The sequence below is a fragment of the Microtus ochrogaster genome, chromosome 19 (genome assembly GCF_000317375.1).
Source record: "Microtus ochrogaster isolate Prairie Vole_2 chromosome 19, MicOch1.0, whole genome shotgun sequence".
Taxonomy (NCBI): domain Eukaryota; kingdom Metazoa; phylum Chordata; class Mammalia; order Rodentia; family Cricetidae; genus Microtus; species Microtus ochrogaster.
This window is the reverse complement of record NC_022021.1, coordinates 43,703,448-43,724,346: the sequence shown is the minus strand read 5'-3', so window position 1 is coordinate 43,724,346 and position 20,899 is coordinate 43,703,448. Positions and strand designations below refer to the sequence as shown.

Genomic DNA, 20,899 nt, shown 5'->3' with positions numbered 1-20,899 from the left:
TCCCGAGTGCTGGGATTAAAGGCGTGTGCCACCACTGCCCGGCTACTTACTTGGTTTTTATCTACATGTGATATATATCTAAAAATTATGAAAACTGAGAGGTTTTGCTCTTTATTTAAAAATCTACAGCCTAAATAATAGAATCTTCCTACTTTGTTGTAAATTATGAAGCAGTCTTACATTGGCAAAGTTTAAAAAGTCACTCGGGATTACACAGTGAGATCCTGTCTCAAAAAGAAAGAAAGAGCGAAAACAAGAAAGAAAAGAAAAGATAAAGAAAAAAATGAATGAAGATAGATGCTAGACAGACAAATGGATAGACATAAAACTTTCCATGAGGGATTTAAAACTTAAACCTGATATGAGAACTGACAAGGAAATATCGAAACGCATAACTAAAAGCTAAAAATGAAATAAGCACACTATTGATCATTCGGTTGTGAGTGTTAAGGCGGATAAAGAAAGTCCACGGGAAGTAGGCGGGAGAGGGAGGGGAAAAGCACAGCAGGTGATGGGACCAGTCTTCTAGCTCACACTTGGCCACCAATGAACACTTAGTATAAACAGTGAAACCTGACGTATTAACCGTGCTTCCTCATCTGTGAGGATTCTCCTCTGGAAACTAGTGCCATGTTGTTCTGAGAAGCCACGAGAATTCTCTCTTACCCAGGAGAGATGACTGAAAGAAGCAAAGAGGAGTTTGAAGGGTTTGAAAAACCCGGCTCCATGCTCACCAAAGCCACCCATGCTCTCCTGTTTATAGATCATGGTTTGGCTGCACACGGCCTATACAGTTCGTTCTAGTGCCAGAAAAGATGTGAAGTGTGTTGCCAGGCCTTATGATTCTCATTTCTGAAAGTTAAAATTTATGGATATAAGATAGTTGCTATATTCAAAAGACATTAAGATCGTTTTTTGAAAGAGATCAAACTTTTTAGAATTTCTCTTAATTTTCATTTTCTTCTTTTCACATTTTTGGATTACTTAAATCACAAATATATGAATCAATAATTTTAAAAATGGGAAAAAATAAGGTAACTCTAGGTTAGGAGAAAAATGGGTTGTCTTCTAAAGAATATAAACAAATTCTCTTGGACAAAATGTAATTGGGGCTGAGTATAAAATTTTTCTCCAAACTAAACACTTTGGATAGCCTTAGGGGACATGATTAATTATGAACAAGAGACAGTATGTGTAAACCTGAGTGTCCCAAACAAAGAGGGACATAGAAACATATAAACCTTCCACTGGCTGGACCACACGGAACTGTCATGAAGCAGCTGGCAGGACCAATGTCCTCCATCTGACTGTGCGGTATCATGGCAGCCAACAGGAGGTGGGCAGTAGCTACCTCCTCATCTACTTGGGATTCATGTAAGTGAAAGACTAACAGACAAATGCCCTCTGCTGCGTTGGCTCTGTGTAGTAAGAATGATTGGAAATTATAGTGAGAAAGTTAATTAATTACAGGAGTTTGGTTAATTGAAAGCTTTCTCAAACTAACGAGTCAGCTTGATAAAAAGCGTTGATGGTCAGCAGTCAGGTAGGCCTGGGCAGAAAGCAGAGTAGGTGGTGCTGTGGTGTTTCTGGGCAGGAGAAGAAACAATGATGTCATGAAATAACAAAAGACAGGAAGCTTCCTGTCCTTGAACATTGAGAACATGGATATTCCAGTGATTGCTTGCCAGACCCCTACATCCATCTCTAACAGTGATGCCCCAGTCATACTAAAAGCCAAAGATGTACGGAATTCTCAGGAAAGTGGCTAATTGCCCTACGCAATAAAAAGAAAATGACACTGAGATAATTTTAAATATTCATCCTCAAATAAGACTATAATTATAACCATTAAAGAGAACTGTCCTTCTAAAGTAAAACTAAAAAAAACTACTTAAATATGATGCAGAATCATAATATATGTGTATAGTGCTAATAATATATGTGTGAATATCTCTCTTGCTCACTCGCTCCCTCGCTCTATGTGTGTGTGTGCATGCATGTGTGTGTGTGTATGTGTGTGTGTGTATATAAGGCAGATATATATGTATAGTTATATGTCTATTACTAGTCTAAGGTAATTCAATATTCTATTCTATACCCATACAAAAATAATAATAATACAAAACACCACTGCTAAGTATCTTCAATTTGGGGTTGACATTTCATCTAGAATTCCATGCCAAGACACTGTATAGATGTCATTTGTTTGCTGAGGGCTAGTCGGTATTGGAAATTTCATCTCCAGCAGAGGAGTATGATGAAGTTGATAGTCTTATTCAGAAATTCAGTCAGTAGTCTTAGTGTATTAGTGCTCTGATGTGACCAATTAAATTAAGCAATGAGAAGTCATGAATTACCCATGCCTTCAACAATTTTCATCGATCTACTATTTTGATTTCAATAAGCAGAGAGAAGCAAAGTTCATCAGAAGCAAAATTTATGAGCTTGTTTTTTCATAAATATTTGCCTTCCAATTATACTTTTTGAGAAGTATCTTTTTCAAATTTTATTAATGTTCTAATAAAAAATTAAAAATTTTAAATGATTAGGGCCATTTTTGATGAGGGTAAGAAGTGGTTCAGTGTAGTTTTATTTGTACTTTGCTAATTCCAAAGTATTTTGAACATTTTTCTTCATGTTTTTACATCATTTGCATTTTTGTATTTGAGAGGTGTCTGTTCATAACATTTTCCCATTTTATGATTGGGTGATTTTGGATTTAAACAATGGGATTTTTGCATTCTGAAGTATTTCCCCATCAGATGAGTAGGTGGCAGAGATTTTCTTGCATTCTGTAGGCTCTTTCCACTTGATAATTTTCTGTACAGATATCTAATTTCATGAAATCCTGCCAGTAATTCTATTCCTCTGAGCTATTCGTGTCTAGTCAGGAAGTGATTCTCTGTGTCTCAGCTTTAAAATGGTTTTCCTATATTTTCCTACATTTCTACACAAATATTTTAAACACCACTGAGGCCTGTGGCACCTTATTTGCCCACCTTTTTTATTAGTTCTCAGAGAATTTCTTATTTCCCCATAATTTAAGATGATAGAGTATAAGCTAACTAAAAAGAGAATTTACTACATTTGAATGACAGTCACAATAGAAGACAGTGTTAGTGTGATGTCATGGTTACGGAAGGTCTGGCAAGGTTCCACAGACACAGGAAACACCTTGAGCCTCCAGGAGTGGCACAGACCTACACCTGTGAGCGAGATCAAAGGCGGTACCTGAAACATCAGTGGAGTGGTCGCCGAAGAGAAGTTCAGATTCTTGACCATGTGACTTTCAGGGTCATATTTTGACATAAATCCTTTGATTATGACTGTTTTAGCTGTCCCTTGTTCACCAATCAACAGCACAGCCTAAAATGAATTCAGATGGAATGAAATAAAACAAACAACATGGGTTGAACTGTGCCCCTCCCACCTGTCAACTCCTAAACTGAAGCCCGGATGCCCAGTATCTTCCAATGTGACTGTACCTAGAAAAAGGAACTCTACAGCGTTGGCTGCCCAAACGAGGTTATTAAGGTGGTAGATGCTGCCTAATGATGTCTTACACAGCACAGGATCTAGATACACAAAGAAACACGGGAGAAGTAAACACTCAGGAAAGTGCCTTGGGAAGTCACAGGGAGGAGCTGCTGTCCCTCAGCTTAGGAGAAAGACCTGGGGAAAAACCAACCTCAACAGTACTTCATCGGGGCTCTCAGCCTTCAGCACTGAGGAAAGAAACGGCTGTGGTTTACCCGTCCAAGCTCTGGCATTTTGTTATGACAGCCATAGCAAACTAAGTCAGTAACCAAAAAGGGAGGGATGGTCTTAGCAAAAACAAGGCAAACTTCACTTCCTTCAACTAGAATGGTAAACTAGGAGCCAGGCCTATTTGACCCATTAGGTTGTTGTTGAGAAACAACAAAAGGAGATCACTCATTTAGATAGTGTTTTCCCTTATTCTAAGTAGAAGCTAGTGGGAGATAAATGCTGGGTACTTTTATATTTTCATGTGCCCCTGCAACATGCACTATTTTCCATAGCAGTTAGAAAGTCATACCTTGCCTTGTTTGGCAATGGTGTTGATTAGAAAGTCAGTCCTCACATTGTCAACATTCGGCACCAGGATAGAACCATATTCTGGGGTGATATCAGGTGGATACACATATTCCGGGGTACACAGGCTCCAATGCCTCCAGGAACCTGAGAAGAACAGTAGGCATTCACACCCTCCAGTTAAGAGTGTACATCCATGTCATGATCAGACACCTTCAAAACATCATGAAGATATCTTCAAATACTCGCCATAAAACAAAGATTATTAAGGGGATGTGGCTATAGCCCAGCTGGTACAGTGATTGTCTACCATGAACAATTTCCTGGGTTAAAGACCTGCACGGCATAAAACAGGGTCTTCTACTTTTCTTTCTGTTGCAATAATAAAATTCTGACCTTTTCAACCTAGAGAGGAAGGGAATCTCCGTCAGCCAATGAACTTTAAGAGGTGGAACCAAGTTAAGGGATGATCTTTGTGGGTACTAGGAGAAAAACACCTAGCAGCCCAGGGTTCGCTCTATCTCTGTTGTTCCCGAGAAGCTTGGGCTTCTCTTTCCTTTTTTGTGAGTTTGCCCCTTATAATCAAGAAAAATATAATTGGCTTATCTTGTAGCTAGCCTGGCATTTCTCAACTCGTGTTAATTCAACAAGTGTTATTTCATTTTATACTTCCAGGTCACAGTCCACCACTGAGGGAAGTCAAGACAGGAATTCAGTGCAGGAGCATGAAACAGAAACCATGGAGGAATGCCGCTTGCTGGCTCATGCACTGACTTGATTTCTGGCTAATGTTTAGCTAGCTTCTGATATACAGCTCAGAACCACCTGTCTAGAGATGGTGACTCCCACAGTGGTCTGGGCCATTCGACATCCATTTAATGATCAAGACAATTCCCCACAGACTTGTATGCAGAGTAATGTGATCTGGATAATTCTTAAGTTGTGCCTTTCCTCTCAGATAATTCTGGGATATACCAAGTTGAAAATTACAGCTAAATGAGACACCAGGTACAGTGGCACATGCTTGTAATATCAGTGTCCGGGACGTAGAAGCAGAAAAATTAGAAGTTCATGGCCATCTTCAAGAACATACCAAGTTAAAGTCCTGTTTGAGCTATGTTAAGACCATGTACCCAAGAAATATCCAGTAGAGTTAACTCTCAGAACATGTTAGCTTGATCAAAACTCCCCCAGGAACCATTCCAAATAGAGTCCTCTATTTGGGCACCTTCAGAAATATCTTCGACCTGTTTTCTCAGTATGTAGCTCTTCAACAACACAGCATACATAAAAATACCGAGGAGAGTGACAGAAGCAATGTACCAGAAGCCATCAATCACTGTCAAATGTCAAATCTCACAAGCTTTTCATATGGGGAAAGGTACTAGGTGGCATGTGTATGAACACCATAAAAATACAAAGTTGCTTCTGTGTATTATCGCATATATGTGTCTATGCATTATGCATGTTTATGTATATATGTTATTTTAAAGTATATATTAATGTATATAGAGATATATAAATGAGTGAATAGACATCTGTAGATATGGATGTCTATATTTGAATACAATTTTTTTACATTTGGTTCCATTGAATGGCTGCTGTATATCTGAGTAGGAAAGTGATTCAATTTGTTCAGGTCACTAAAGGTCCCACCTGCTAAGCGAGTGGAACTTGTACCTGGAACCCGAAGTAAAGCTTGGGGAAATAACAATTACTAGATTTCTCTGTTCATTAAAATTCCTAATTCAGTGTTACCGGCAAGCATTTCAGTTCTCACTATAATAACACAGAAGTAAGTTGGACCAAACACCCTTTCCTTCCACCCTGAATACAGGGCACGCTCACCATCTGGTGCAACGTAGTAGTCAAACATGGTGTCCCCGGGATCCGTCGACTGTGGCAGGGGCAGAGTGGGCACCTCCCGCGAGCGCAGCCAGAGTTCCAGCCTGCTGCGACCTTCCAGCTCCAGGACTGCACCCACACTCCACATCATGGCAAAGACAAACAGCCTCCCCAGGTGCTCTGGGCCTACCTCTCCAGCCTGCTCCTGAGGAGGCACAAGCATCCCCTTTTAATTACTTGGTTCTCAGCTTTCGTCTAAATTTTTACTAAATAAAAATAATAAACCGAGAAAGGAGACATTAGCTATGCCCAAAAGAATAAAAGAATGGATGCAACCGAGGAGAAAATGAGAAATGGAGTTACACAGGTACTAACTGGTTTATAAAATAAATAAAAGCAAGAAGGCAAGATGGTACTTTGGATAAAGGTGCTTGACTCCAGGCCTGACAGCACGAATTGGATCCCCAGACCCACATGGTAGAATGAGACAACCAACAACCTACAATTTATCCTCTGACTTCTTCAAGTACACAGAATAAATAAATAAATAATAGGAATTTTTTTTTTTTTTTTGGTTTTTCGAGACAGGGTTTCTCTGTGGTTCTGGAGCCTGTCCTGGAACTAGCTCTGTAGACCAGGCTGGTCTCGAACTCACAGAGATCCACCTGCCTCTGCCTCCCGAGTCTGGGATTAAAGGCGTGCGCCACCACCGCCCGGAATATTTTTTTTTAAAAAAAAAATGACACTTGTTATATAGTTATACTAACCAGCAACAAAATTCAAAGATAGTTATGGAAAAATAAAATTAGTGTGTCTGAAACCTCTCCAAACCCCCAATCACATCCACCCTAATCAAGTCTAGTTTCAAATCCTGCGCTCTCTACAGTGTGCTCGGGAGGAAGGTACAGCCCCTCACCTTTGGAGGGATCAGCCCTTGCAGCATCCGGGTACTCTGTGTGACGACAAAGGCTTCCAGCACCTCCATCTTGTACTCTAGGTTCTGAACACTGAAACGATACAGGTCTGGGAAAGTCTCCACATACAGCTGCCGCAGGATTTCTGCCTCTTGAGGAGACCGTCTCTTGAGGAAACCCTGTGGGTTCAACACATCTGTGCATTGGTGAAACCAGGAAAAGGACCATTGAGGGCTAAACATTTTTACAGCATTATCAAATTTATAAACATTAATTAACAATTAATAATTATGCACAGGGTTATTGTGCTTGAGCTGTATACCAAGCCTGTCTACAAACTCTTTCATATAAGGATTCGTCTAAATATTCAAAGCAACTCTCTGAGATGGGAACTATTAGCATCCCCCGACATTTACAGCTTCAGTAATCCACCAGCGTCCCACAACCGGCATGCAGTCTGTGGCAAGAATTAACACCCAATGAGTCTGTCTGCAGTGTTCTCAGCCCCAATGCCATGTGTGCAGAAACAGCCCTCAACTAACACTAGTTAAAATGTACTTCAAGAAAATGGGAGGGCATTTACAGTGGGTTGCTAAGATGGCCAAAGGCAACAAAAGAGGAGCGAAGGAAACTCCATACTCAAGTCTTTAAAAAACCAAGAAACAAAAATTTATCCACAGTTGGCTATTTCCATTAAATTCTTCTAACTTAGTAAGTAATGTAGAAAAAAAGGTATTCAGAAAACTGGACAATTTTGACATTTTGGACTAAATAAGGGAGGTGTGTCATTCAGAGAAAAGCACTACTTAAAAATTTGCTGGTCAGTGCTGGGAAGGCAGCCAGAGCACTCCATTGCTGGCCGACAGGGCCAGATTTTCTTCGGGTAATTCTCACAGGGTCAAGAGATGAGTGTATGGGCTGGAGAGATGGCTCAGAGATTAAGAACACTGACTGCTCTTCCGGAGGTCCTGAGTTCAATTCCCAGCAACCCACATGATGGCTCACAACCATCTGTAATGAGATCTGGCGCCCTATTCTGGCCTGCAGGCATACGTGGAGGCTGAACACTGTGTACACAATAAATAAATAAATCTTAAAAAAAAAAGTGAGAGAGAAAGAAAGATGAGTGTACCCATCAACTCAACATCCCGGGTGAGAATTAGGGACTCAAGAAAGCAGTAAAATCTTAACTCTGAATTAGTCATTGAATCATGAATGTACCATGATTCCACAATAACAAAATCATGGCACAGAACTGTTTTATGGGAAGGGTTCCTCAGGCCTGACTCCTCCTTAGCTTCTTAGGCCGCAGCACCCTCTTCTAACATCTTCAGTCTGGTTCTCGGTAAACCCTGCTTCTTCCTGATCACGTCCAAGAGAATACTGCTAATAATTTTTTAATTATTGCTATTATTTTTGAGATATTAACTGCCTTATTTCCCTCTTCCCTTTCCTCCCCCCAAACCCCTCCCATATGCTTCTACTTGCTCTCTTTCAAATTCATGATCTCTTTTCTTCACTAATGGTTGCTATATGCATTACATGCATATATGTATATACATATATACATGTCTAAGTACATAAACACAACCTGCTCAATCTGCATAATGTTACTTGTACGCATGTATCCCGGGATAATCATTTGGCATTGAAGAGCCGGTTGTGTGTTCCTCTGCTGGTGGCCATGTCAGAGGAGCTGCAGACAGCAATGGGACACAACTCAGGATAACAAGCCTACTCTGGGTGTATCCTGGGGAAGCAAAGCCCTGGGAGGATTGTTTCCGGGATGCCCCTTGCTTCTGCTGTGCTTCCTTCTGCTTGGTGCTGCCGTGATCCTCCTGTATGTGGCATGGTATGATTAGTACATGAAGGAATCCCACTGTATCTAGTATGGTGTGATTATTTCTTGGGAATATCCCAATACTCACTGGCCAGTTTACTTGAAGATAATAATGAAGATAATTTTTCTAAGAGCAGTGATGATTAGTTAGGCCTACAATTTAACCAGACATTCTAAGTTAGCCTAAAAAGATAGGGGTGGTTAGGATAGTTAGTAAAGATGATTAGGGACAGGATTTAGGTTATTCTGCCAAATGCTCCAATAAGAGATACAAAAGAAGGTAAATACAGGCTAAAAGTTAACTTCCCCTTTGTTAGATGTGAGACTTGCAGAAGATGGAAAATAAAAACAAGGAAGTTTCATGCATTACAGACCCACGAAGTCTGCCTGTGGGAAAGGGGGCTGATGACCAAAGAAAGCAGTTATGCCCCTAAACCCAAGGTTAGCCCTGAGTTCCTCGGTCATGTAACTTACAGAATTAATCACGGGCCCTGGTAGGCACTTGGAAAAAACAAAGTTGTGAAAGGAAATTAAATGACCCTGTTCTGTGCAAAGGAAAATAGGTGGTGAGCTAAGCCCTCATTTAAAGTCTCTCAGGAGTGAAGAATAGGAATCCGCCATGCTGAAGCTGCACAGCCACCTGCCAGAACAAAGGAACTGCCTGAAATAATGTGGCTTGCTTAGAACTTTGTTAATCAACAATAAAAGAACCATTGCTTTGGGGTGAAGATGTTAAGGTGGGAACATTAATACAAGGAATAATGTCTAACTACTTGTGGGCTTCTAAGGAAAACATGTAACTTGTGATCTTAACGTAATTCCTTCTTATGTGAAGAGTTTAATTAGTTTTTAGAAAATATATCACTTGTGGTTATGAGGTAATCTTTTCTTATACAGAAGTCTTTGTCTTGGGTGATATAAAAGAGATGAGAGGGAAATGTAGGACTGTAAAAGAGAAAAAGAACATCCAGTAGAGAGAAAAATAAAATGAGGAATTAAGCTTTGGCGCTCAGACAAAGTCTCCTGTGTGTGAGAGCAGCTCTGTCACCGCCTGCCCGGTTTCTCTGGGCTGCTGAAAGCTGGTCTTAAAGGCAGCACTCTTCCGCCGGAAGATCTCTCCAGCTCTCCGCATCCCTTAGTAACCTACAGCACTTTGTGTAGTGGCCTCCGCGCTCCAACTCGGAACTATTTATTATTGTCCTAGTTGGTGAGACTCTCTGGTGTATCTTCTGACATCAGTAGGAGACAAAGCCTCACAGCCAGCCCCCCTGATGTCTGAGGACACTGCATTGTTATAAAGCATATGAAGATGTGATTAAGTGGGGAATTCTGTAGAAATCCAGGTAGGGTACAATAGAAGTGTATTTTAGAAGGAGCAAGCTAAACATTTGTTAATACAATATGTGTATTTTTCAAATAATTTGTGGAATTTAAATATTTGGGGGATCATGTAATTACAATTTACTTGCATTCTATTGTGGCTGTAATCACCAAGCACAGATACACGATCTACTGTGAGACTTAAGCATAAGGACCCTTTGGTGCCCTCCCTGGAGACTGTAGCTTGACAGGACTCAGATCTGACACAATTACCTGTACTTTTTAAATTACCACTGATAAGTACTTTTGCATATCTAAGAGCACCTTGCTTCATTTTTAGTGGACATAAAAACTATGCAGTATGAAACCTTTAACAGTGATTTTTAGAGTCATATTCAAGAATGTCAGTATCATTTGCTACCAAACACGCTTTTCTAGCTCTATGTATATGTTATGAAGTCTAAACCTTTTTGTAGCCCAGGATCACATAACTTTTGAAAAGACATTAATAAAAGTTAGAATATGTTTATATAGATAAAAGCACAAAAATATAATTGAAAGATAAAATAATAGCTACCTAATTTAAATTAGGAAGTTTTAAAATAAAATCATCTTCAAAATATAAAGGAAAAGGAAAATTTAAAATCTAGACAATTATGTCATAAACATCACATGGATTATCCAGTAGCACTTACTTTTATCTTATAATAACGGTTTGATAAAACGCATAAGCATGTAAAATATGTAAATATAATCAAACTATAATTAAAAGATACTAGAATCTATTGAAAGTAATTACTATACCGGGTCATAAATTGAAGTGATATCATATGAAATATTATTTCTAACCACAAAGGTAAAATTAATATTACAGCTACTGAATCTCATAAAAAAAATCTTTATGTGAAATTTTAAAATTGTCTTTAAGTTAAAATTCTAAGATGGCCGTTCCCAAATTTTACGTGAACAAGTGCCTTTCAAACCTGCCATGGATTCACAAAGTGATGAATTGAATTTCACTTTTCAGGCCTCAGCCACACTTTGGCAGGATTATTGATTCACGTGAGCCTGACAATTACCTGGAAATCACAGTTCTAAGTGATTAGAAGAGGACTGGAGAAGCACGCAAGGGGCAATCAGGGTCTGCACATCCCTGTGCATTCGAGGGCCTTTCATAAACAGTGCTATAAAAAGGCAATTACACCACCAGCTGCAGAAGAATCAGCACGCTCACAGAGAATGCTGAAGACTCTTTTCCCTTTTTAATTATGCAAACGAAGGAATTCAATCATACCTCAAGAATAGGACTCCAATCAAGGACAGAGGAACTCATGAAAACCATTCCGTTTCTTGAGACGGTGGCAGGAGAAGCGTTGTCAATGTTATGAGGTTCAAAAACAATCTTGCAGTTTGGAGCCATGGGAATTCGGTCGCCATTGGCCAAAGTCAGAGTTTTATTGTCATCCAAAACGGAATTCAGATTTTCAATCCATATGGCGTCAACTGGACCATCGAGAACTATCCAGATATGTTCCCCTGAAATGCCACCCAAGAGGAGACAAAGAGAACAGATGCCTGTGTAAGTAGCTGTGGAGCTTCAGAGAGAAGTAGAGCTGTGTAATGACCATTAATTTTAAATAAAACTTTGATCTCAATGATGACTAGGTTGTATAAGCACAAAGGATCTTCCAAATTCCTTATGTGGTAGTTACGTACAAACTATAGTTAAATCAAAACTCCATTGCTTCTGGAACAAATACTAAGCACCTTCTATACTAGCACAGCTCTAGGGGCTGGGATAATGACAGTGAGTGAGAAAATGTACCACCTTCAGAGAGCTTACATTCTAAGTGGAAAAAACACACAGACAATCAGAGAAACAATAAGGAAATATTAAGCAGATTCGGAGAGCAGGTATTATTTTGAATTAGGGGTCAGTGAAGGATTTTACACAGAGAATGGAGTGATTTTTTCCATCTATGAACAGAAAGTGCAAAGACCCTGGAGCAGGAACAAGCTTCAGGTGATAAAATGAACTGAATGCCTTGGACCCTGTGAGATGTTAAAATCTTATTCTCTAAGATTAAGTGTATAGGATTAGGGAATGAAGGAATGACTTCAGGAATGGGGTTAGTGCCCTGGTATGAGAAAGAAATCCCTCACCCCTCTGTCCATCAAAGGATACAAGTGAGAAGTTGGCAGCGTTCAAAACAGGGTAAAGTAAATGTCTGTCTGCTGTTTGTGGACCAGCTTGTCTATTGTGTTGTATTACAATAGCCCGAAGGGATGAAGAGAAGTAAATAAGACAGTCTAGGGCAAAAATTAGCCAAACCTAATTAGCAAGATGAGAAGGGGTGATACATCAGTCTAATAAGAAAGACAATGGGGAGAGACACGCAGAGTTAAGAACAAATTCAGTCTTGCATATGCTAATATCCAGCAGACATCCCAAGAGAGTTCTTGAGTTGTTTGAGAGAGAGATCAGTCTAGATATTAGAATGTAGAATCTTTCCGCTTAGAAGTGGCATTTAAAGCCACTGGGATTGTATGGGTTTCTTCTAGATTAAAAAAAAAAATGTAGAGAGAGACAGGAGGTCTGGGAACAGAGTCAATGTAACATTTAGATTTCTATCAGGGACTCCATTGTTGCCCCTCAAGCTTCCCACCTTTTCCAGACATCTCAATCAACCCAGTGAATGTGGAAGGAAGGATGAAGGATCTCTGAGACCAAGCATTCAAGGTTCAGAAGAGAGGTGACCATTTGTGAGCCCACTGAAGGTAGAACTGGACTGGAAAGAAAGGGCAGTCTGCATTTGATATGCCAGAAATCACTAAAGCCCTTCGGAGTGTAATTTCAGGAGACAAGGGGGTCCAGCCTGAAAGGAGTCACTTAAGGAGATAATTGGGGCCAAGGAACAACAAGCAGAAAAAGGCTCAGCAAGAAGGCAGATCTAAGCGAAGGTTATGTGGTTCATCTGTCCTTCCTCTTCACGTCTGCCTGCCTGTGTTACTCACCAACACTATCACTGTCTCATTGCAAATCTTTGCTGTGTCTTACTGTGAGTATTCTAGTCTAGCGAAATGACTCGGGATGCCTAATGAAACCCACTCAGGCTGCCACCGGTGAAACTGTGACCTCGGCACAGGTCTCCGTGGAAACTGCAGCTTCACTCTTCTCTAGAGAAGACTGCCTGCTGAGCAATTGTCGGAGGGAAGCTCTCATCACTGGATCCACGTTTATGTAGGGCAATTGAACAAATCAGAAGCAATTGTTTTAATTTCCAGTAAAATAATTGTTACTAATAGGGGCATTTGCATTGTCTCTTGTCTAAACGGGTATCAGCAGGGGTCTGTAAAGGCAGGAAGGATCTGTCAAGAGCTCTTCCTGGGTTCTCAGCCCTGCCATTGTATCCAGTGCCCCTTTCTCCCTCAGCAGTGAGAAGACACAATGCCAGGGGAGCTGCGCTGTCTCCTCCTGCTGAGCTTAGATTCTGAGAACGCTGTGCTCTGTTCAATGTCCACAAGTGGGCCCACTCAGGCCGAGCAGCCAGCCCTCAAATGCTTGCTTTAACAACCCGATACTAGTGTCCCCCAAACAGAAGGATTTGCTAGCTCGCTTTTGGTACATAGGATTTTCTGCCCAAAGAAGCTCATTTCTCTACAAAATTTCATAGGAGAAATGGTTTTTAAAAACAAGTTGTATATAAATAAATGTTACATTTTTAAATTGTTCAGTGAACACAGTCATAGTGCAAATCCTTTTACTCAGGCTATCAGACTTCCTTAACAGATTTTTCCTATTTTGATGTGGGAGTGTCATATATCAATCTGTTGATTTCATTGGTTAAGTAATAAACAAACTGCTTGGGCTCATAGCTTAGAACATAGGTGGGTGGAGTAAACAGAGCAGAATGCTGGGAGGAAGAGGAAGTGAGCTCAGACTCCACAGCTCTGCTCTCGGGAGCAGATGCCTCAGAGAGACGCCATGCTCCCCGCTCCTGGGAAGATACACTCCCGGTAAGACGGGTGCTCACTAAGACCGGTGCTCACAGATTATTAGAGATGGGTTGATCGGGATATCAGAATTAGCCAGTAAGGGCTAGAGCTAAAGGGCCAAGCGGTGATTAAATGAACACAGTGTCCGTGTAATTATTTCGGGTAAAGCTAGCCATGTGGGCGGCCGGGTGCCGGGACGCAGCCCGCCGCTCCTATTACTACACTATTTATTCTAAAATATTACCAGGTTGCATAAGTATTACTTTAAAAACAGACATTTCTTAAAGAGGAAGCTTCTAGAGGGAGCAAAAGAGCTCAACAGATAAATGACCCTGTCTCCACGCTCAAAGCCTGAGTTGGATCCCTGAACCCACATGGTAGAGGGACAGAGCCAACTCCTAAAAGCTGTCCTCTGACGCCAACACGCATACTGTGACATGTGTCCACACAATAATGTGAACGAATAAATAAACGCAATGAAAATGCCAAAGGTGTGGTTTAAGTACACTAGTCAGAATTTTATCACTTCATATTTATTATAAATATAGTAAAATCTTTTACTCAGTTTTGGCTAACATATTATATGAGCAACACTGCTGCTTAGCAATTCTATCTAGTCATCTATGATTTTGTTTAGAAGTGCATGTCTGAAATAATATTAATCCCTTTACCTTTTTTGGCCTTCAGTGTTTTCCTCCAAAGGGTAGAGAATATCCCGTCGGTCCAATCGTTTGTGGCCACATCGAGTCGTCCAAACATCTGTGGGGCAGTAATTGCTTTGGGATTCATCCTCAGTTCTCTGTGCGGTTTTCCACAATCTGCAGCAAAGACATCCAAACTTTCAACATCTCAGATGTGGCATGAAACAACATTGCACTAATTTGTGGTATGCTGTCAGTAAGTGGTCAAAATTTGAAAAGTGAAAAATTATCCCGAAAATAAATGTCATTCTGTATTCCAACTTATAATTAGCATGTCATCCTTTATTGAGTACAGCACTTTGCTGTCTATGAAATAAATTTATCTTGCTTTGGGGACAAAAGGGATGCCATACTGGAACCATGAGAGTACCTTCTCTGTGTATAAGAATTACCCAGTCCATTGCAGGGACCTAACAGAGTAAAAGATGTGAGATGAGAGGAAGCTCCCTTTTATTTTTTTATTTTGTAACTGAGCCTATGCACCTATTCATCTTCTACAGTTCTGGCTAGGATTTATACCATCTTATCCCCTGGTTTTTTACTATAGAAGTATAGAACCAGCTCTCCTGGGTCTGCAATTTGTGAATAACAGGAGATGCAACCTCTTGGTATCTATTTCCATTAATCCAACTTACAAGATATCTCGTGTGTGTGTGTGTGTGTGTGTGTGTGTGTGTGTGTGTGTGTGTGTGTGTCTGGGAATATGTCAATGTGCATGACTCCCTCCTGTATCAGTTTCCCTAAAGAACTCCAACTAAAACACCCACTTAAGAAAACAGAAACAAATTTTTAATTCTTTAGAAATCACAAAGCAAATTAGTAATGGCAGCCTGAGAGTCCAGCCCTTCAAGGCCACCTCCAGAGTTCAAGGAAGAAGTCTTAATTCATGCACGTGCCGTTCGAGTCATGTTATTTATTCTTCTGCCTATTTTTCCGTCCTCTGATTTTCACCTAAGTTTTAATTCTTTCCAGTTTTCCTTTGTCTCAATTCTTTGTTTCAATTCCCCCTTGCTTCTCTGTTTACCTACCTGAAATACATTTTTTTACAGGAGGCTTAAGGCAAAAAGAAATAATTATAAGAGTTATATCTCATTGGTCATAGCACATGTCTTGGGTAAACCATAGGAGCTGAGCCATTTACAATGGCAAGCACTTACTGCACAGCTACACGCAGCCCTAAGACACACAGGGTCCCACCCCCCACTGATTGAGTTTCAGCCATGCTGAAGCACTTTACCCATGTATAATATCCTTCCCATTCACTCTCACCCTTTGCAGGGCTCTTGTAGAAAATATCTTTTATCTTCCAGCTCAACCCTTAGATGATGCTGCACCTTCATTGGAAGACTCTCTAGGATAACTTAGAAAGTTTCTCCTCCCCGCCTCCCGCCACTTCTATTCCCATTATAGCAAACCTTCATCATAACAATTAAATGCTCAGTTATAATTATGAGTCTATGACTGTTCTCCTCACCGCATTGTTAACCTCTTACATGCTTTTGTATGCCCGTTTCCCTGGTTCTAATATAAAACCTGGCAGAATCGCACATTACAGAGTGTTACAAAACAATTACTTTGAGTTGTATTGTGAATCAGCAAACAACAAGCACGGGTCACGCTCCTCTTTAATACGGGTTCCACCCAATTATCTCCTTTGTCTTTTGGATAATTAAGCTTTTCAATATGAAGCAATGTGCTACTTAATGTAATTAATGTTTACTCTATATACTAAAGCCAAGAGTAAGTTAATAAACAGCAAATCATCTAGTAATAGATTTGTCTTTTCAAGGAACTCCTCCCAAACTCACAACACCAAATGGATTATACAACTTAGATGTAGCATTCATAATGGATTTATATTGTTCAATATTTAGCAGTTCATTTTGTTCAAGCTTTTGTACCGGGTACATTTACAGTTGATTGTTAGCAGAAAACAGCTTCAACTGTAGTAAAAATATTGAGCATAATTATGAAAACATCATCATTTAAAGACATATAAAAATCCTAAACAGAAGGTTCACAGCATTTATGAAAAGCCATGAAGATGTGAGTTCTCAGTTTGGAGGAGCACAGTTTGCCACCACCTAAGGACAACTGGTAGAGCCCTTGCATACCAAATTCACTTCATCCGATACTTTCTGGAAATGAGAGCCAATGTATCACGTGAAGAAGCCTGCTGCAGGTCCTGTCAGGCTCCGGCAACCAACAACCATGTTCCAGTGTCAGCGAGCAGGGCGCCATTAGGTGGAACCCTGCAGCACCTTTTTTCCATTTTGATGGTGTCTATTTCATTCCAACAAAGTTCATAAAATTTTGTAATTTAGCTCTGCAACCACTCAGGCTGCTAACAGGTTTAGGGGCATTGGTGTTAGAGTGAGAGCCAGAGAACTCAAGAATAATGGCCATAAAGCTGAGGGGGCATCTGGAAATAAAATTTGTTTATGCAACTTTGCTAGAGAAATATCTGCATACGAGGTGCTTTAGAATAGAGATAACTCTTCATGACAGAATTTAAGAATTGAGACGACAATTTTGTGTGTTTACTCAAAAGTAACATTGTATCATAGATTTCGCGGGGAAAGTGCTGTGATATTATTGGGAATTTGCTGACGTGCCCTTCCGCTAACTCTCGGTCCCATCACTTGTCATTTTCTGACCATGGGAATTTCTGAATCTGAGCATTGATATTTATAGTAAATAACAAGCAGTCTCCTCTCAAACTCAACATGAGGAGGAAATTAAATGTGTAAAACACATGACACCACAGAAATACCACTTTAAAGTGTTTCCTTTTTTGCTTAAACACAATATATTATTTCTTAAATGTCCCCAATTAGTAGTAAATTAGTATTCCTTCCTAAAAAAAAAAAAAGAGAGAGAGAGAATGTGTTCTTCTCTGTGTCTTCACATCTCTCTTGAGCATTCAGATGTCCTACAGCTGTTGAGATGTGTCCCCCAGGGCAACAGAATTGCTGCTCCCATACCTGTCATGGCTTTCATCAGGGTGTGGATGCAAGTGGTCTTCCCAGCTCCACTGGGCCCCAGGGTCATCATTCCGTGCCTCACCCTCTGTGTTTCAAAAAGCTGGATGACTTTCAGTTTCCAAGGAGGGTGGTCAATTAAGCCGGCTTCCTCAACCTGAAGCACAACAAAATCCCCATAATAGACAGCATTCACCGTGACCCAGATTTACGGCAGATGAAGAGTGGAAGAAGGAGAAATGGGGGGGGGGGAGTGGATTAATGACCGGGGAGCTTCTGTTTGTAAAGAAAGAAAACAATCAGAGAATGGACAGGATGGGTGACTGCGTAGTACACGCCCAGGAGTGAGAGGACCCGGGCTGTAGTCAGACTGCCTCCTTCACCGCGGTCACAGGAATAAACTGTATGGTGTGTATTTAACCACATTCAGAAGGGGGAAAACTACCACACAGAACCAATGCATGCAAACATGGACAAAGAGTGGGCCAACACCATCACTCATCCCAAGCTAGGAAGAAGTACCTGCACTTCTCTTCAGGAACTGACTCTTCAATACTAGCACTTGAATAAGTGTAAGTCAGAGGAGAAACTTAACAAGAAGATGAAATAGCAAAATGTATCTGGAACATTTGATTTAAACAATGATATGGATAGCCAGAAAATGTTTAGTACATCAGATTGATGGAAAGTCTATGTGAATTCCAATACTAGCTAGCACACTGTGCATTCTTCTACCCACTAGAAGCATGGAGTAAGGAATTTCCAAACACCGTTCTGAGATTCATCTGTAAAACGAGATGATGAGAATGACACAATCAATAAGTAAGACAGTGGAAGCATAGGTTGACCCATGTTCCGTGAAGTATAACTTACAGTCATGAAATTGGAATCTGAACCCAAAACATCCAGGTCTATGATCCGATATCTATGAAATGACTATATTATGCTTTAACTTGTTGTAAATCGTGATTTTATTTTGAGGAGAATAATTTTGAGTTCATGAATACAGTGGCTCTGTCGAGCCCGGAAGATGGCAACTCCTCTACTTTCCAGTTCCTGCATTCTCTCTGCGTCCCCTCCCATGAGCTTCACTGAGCTGTCAGAGGACGGCATGCATACAGTTCCAGACCCATGGTCACATGGTCAGCCCTGATCAAACTCAGTAAGTCGCAAAACCAAACAAAAAGACACAAATCTGGGAAGGGGATTTATAGTAGACATGGAAGTGGATGGGGGTGGGAAGTAGATAAAAGAAAGTATAGATAAGCGTGATCAGAAGGCATCATATACATTTATGAAACTAACATACAATAAATCTAAGTAATAAAATATTAAAAACAAGAATAATTTTAAAGATAATGATCATGTATCTTTATGTAATATATACTCTTCAGAAAGTTCCCTGCCTACCATCAATTGACATAAGTCATCTTATAAATTACTTAGCCGTTTAGAAAGAGCTATAATTAATTTAGAAAATGACGAGAAAATATTTTTGCAAAATGAATTATTATTCTTTTTGATCAGTAAATGCAAACTTTGGTATACTAATTCTAAGGCAAAAAAATATACAGTAAATACTACCACATTTTAATTATATTGCAATTACTTTCAAGAAAATCAATTTCATGTTATAAACTAATGACCATGGCATAAAAACAATATGTCTTCCCAAAACTTTTCTTAGAGGAAGGTAAACTAAGGGACAAGGTTTACACAGTTTGTTCCCACTCACAGAAAGACTCTGGTAAATTAAATGGCAGCAAGTGTCCTGAAATCCAGATGCTTGACTAGACATGTTACAACAAATTCCCTCCATCACAGAGACTATGAAAAACTACATTATGTGTTCAGAGGAAAAGAATGAGTGTGGAGAAGTCACATGACATCACTGCAAATAGAACACAGAAACAGAAGCCTGGAGACCACTGTGGCAGATGCCAGAGTCAAGCTGAGGTTCAGCAGGAAGCTGAGTCCCCACAGACCCTGCCAACTGTGACATTTTATTTCTGAATCTGGTGGAACGGTTCCCACTAATGCTGAGGCCATTTGGATGTGACTGCACTGGACGTGTGACTGCCAGGGGAGCTTCATCAACAGCCTACAGTGGCCTCTCCTGTAAAGAAGCAGCGGTCTCTCTCTCACTATCATTCTTGAGGCCAGAGGTCGGTGAGGACGGTTCCCCTGAGTCCCGCCAGACTCAGATAAATCAGACACAGCCATGAAATGCGTTACCTGTTTACTGATCGCTGTCTCCAGCTCAGGGTAGCCTGCTTTGTCCAAAAGAATATTTGGAAATAGATCTTCAATCAAACTCAGAAAGAGGGGCTCATCTTCATCAATCTACAAAGAACAAAGAAGGAAATAAGACCAAGTATTTTAGCACAAACCCAGAATATACAGAAATTTTGAAAACACTCAACACAAGCCAGGGTGACCATTAGTAGATAAAGCATAGCCTATTTGAGTAATATGTTCCTCATGTTTCCCATAATTAAAAAGTTAAGATGAGAAGAGAAAAGAAAAAAACAGAAGGAAAGAAAATCCTACTTACATTAAAATGTTTCATAAACTCCCCCATTCAGAAGATAGTAGTCTATAATTCCTAACTTAATTCAATTCTACTGAAATAGAAATACTTCTGGGTAGATGTGAGCCATTTGAAAAGGAACTTCTGAAAACATATAATTTAAACTCTGCTCTCAGGCATTTGATCCGAGAACCAGGCATAAATAAATTTAAATAAATATCTCTAAATCTGACTAAACTCATCCTTAAGCAGGTGGGATTCTTCCACCTGTGGTTCTCACCAGTTTGGAAAGATTCATGTCACGGAGCACGCGCATTACAATGGTAGACTCTGTATCCGTGGGACTGGCTCGTTTTGCTGCCCCCAGTGTACGCAGAACTGACAAAATGTTACGCAGACCAAAGTCATAGTGGACCTGAAGAAAAGGAAATGCTGGGCTTATTTCCTACTCATGGAAACAATATGAATTTGGCTGAAAAGCACTACATGATAATAAATTAACGCTGATTTCCTTTAAAAAGAAAAATAACAGCATGCCATGTTTTGTTGATACTCATAAGATACCTGTCCTTTCCTAAACAGAAACAGAGGAAAGGTGGATTGGGGTGGGAACAGAGGTGAAATGGGAAGGACGGGATGAAAGGAAGGAGGGGGAACTGTGGCCAGGATGTAAAATAAATAAATAAATTAATTAATTAATTAATTAATTAATTTATACA

General features: G+C 40.1%; 1 protein-coding gene across 1 annotated transcript in view; it reads right to left on the bottom strand.

Moving 5' to 3' along the window:
• The window catches only part of Dnah5 (dynein axonemal heavy chain 5), a 257,325-nt gene that overhangs the window by 94,568 nt on the left and 141,858 nt on the right, over positions 1-20,899 (bottom strand). Inside the window, exons 42-47 of the mRNA XM_005356665.3 lie at positions 14,640-14,786; positions 11,267-11,508; positions 6,815-6,991; positions 5,902-6,103; positions 4,058-4,200; positions 3,232-3,366 (exon numbers count right to left, since the gene is read on the bottom strand). Coding sequence (XP_005356722.2) covers positions 3,232-3,366; positions 4,058-4,200; positions 5,902-6,103; positions 6,815-6,991; positions 11,267-11,508; positions 14,640-14,786 — 1,046 coding nt within the window. The remainder of the gene's footprint in view (positions 1-3,231; positions 3,367-4,057; positions 4,201-5,901; positions 6,104-6,814; positions 6,992-11,266; positions 11,509-14,639; positions 14,787-20,899) is intronic.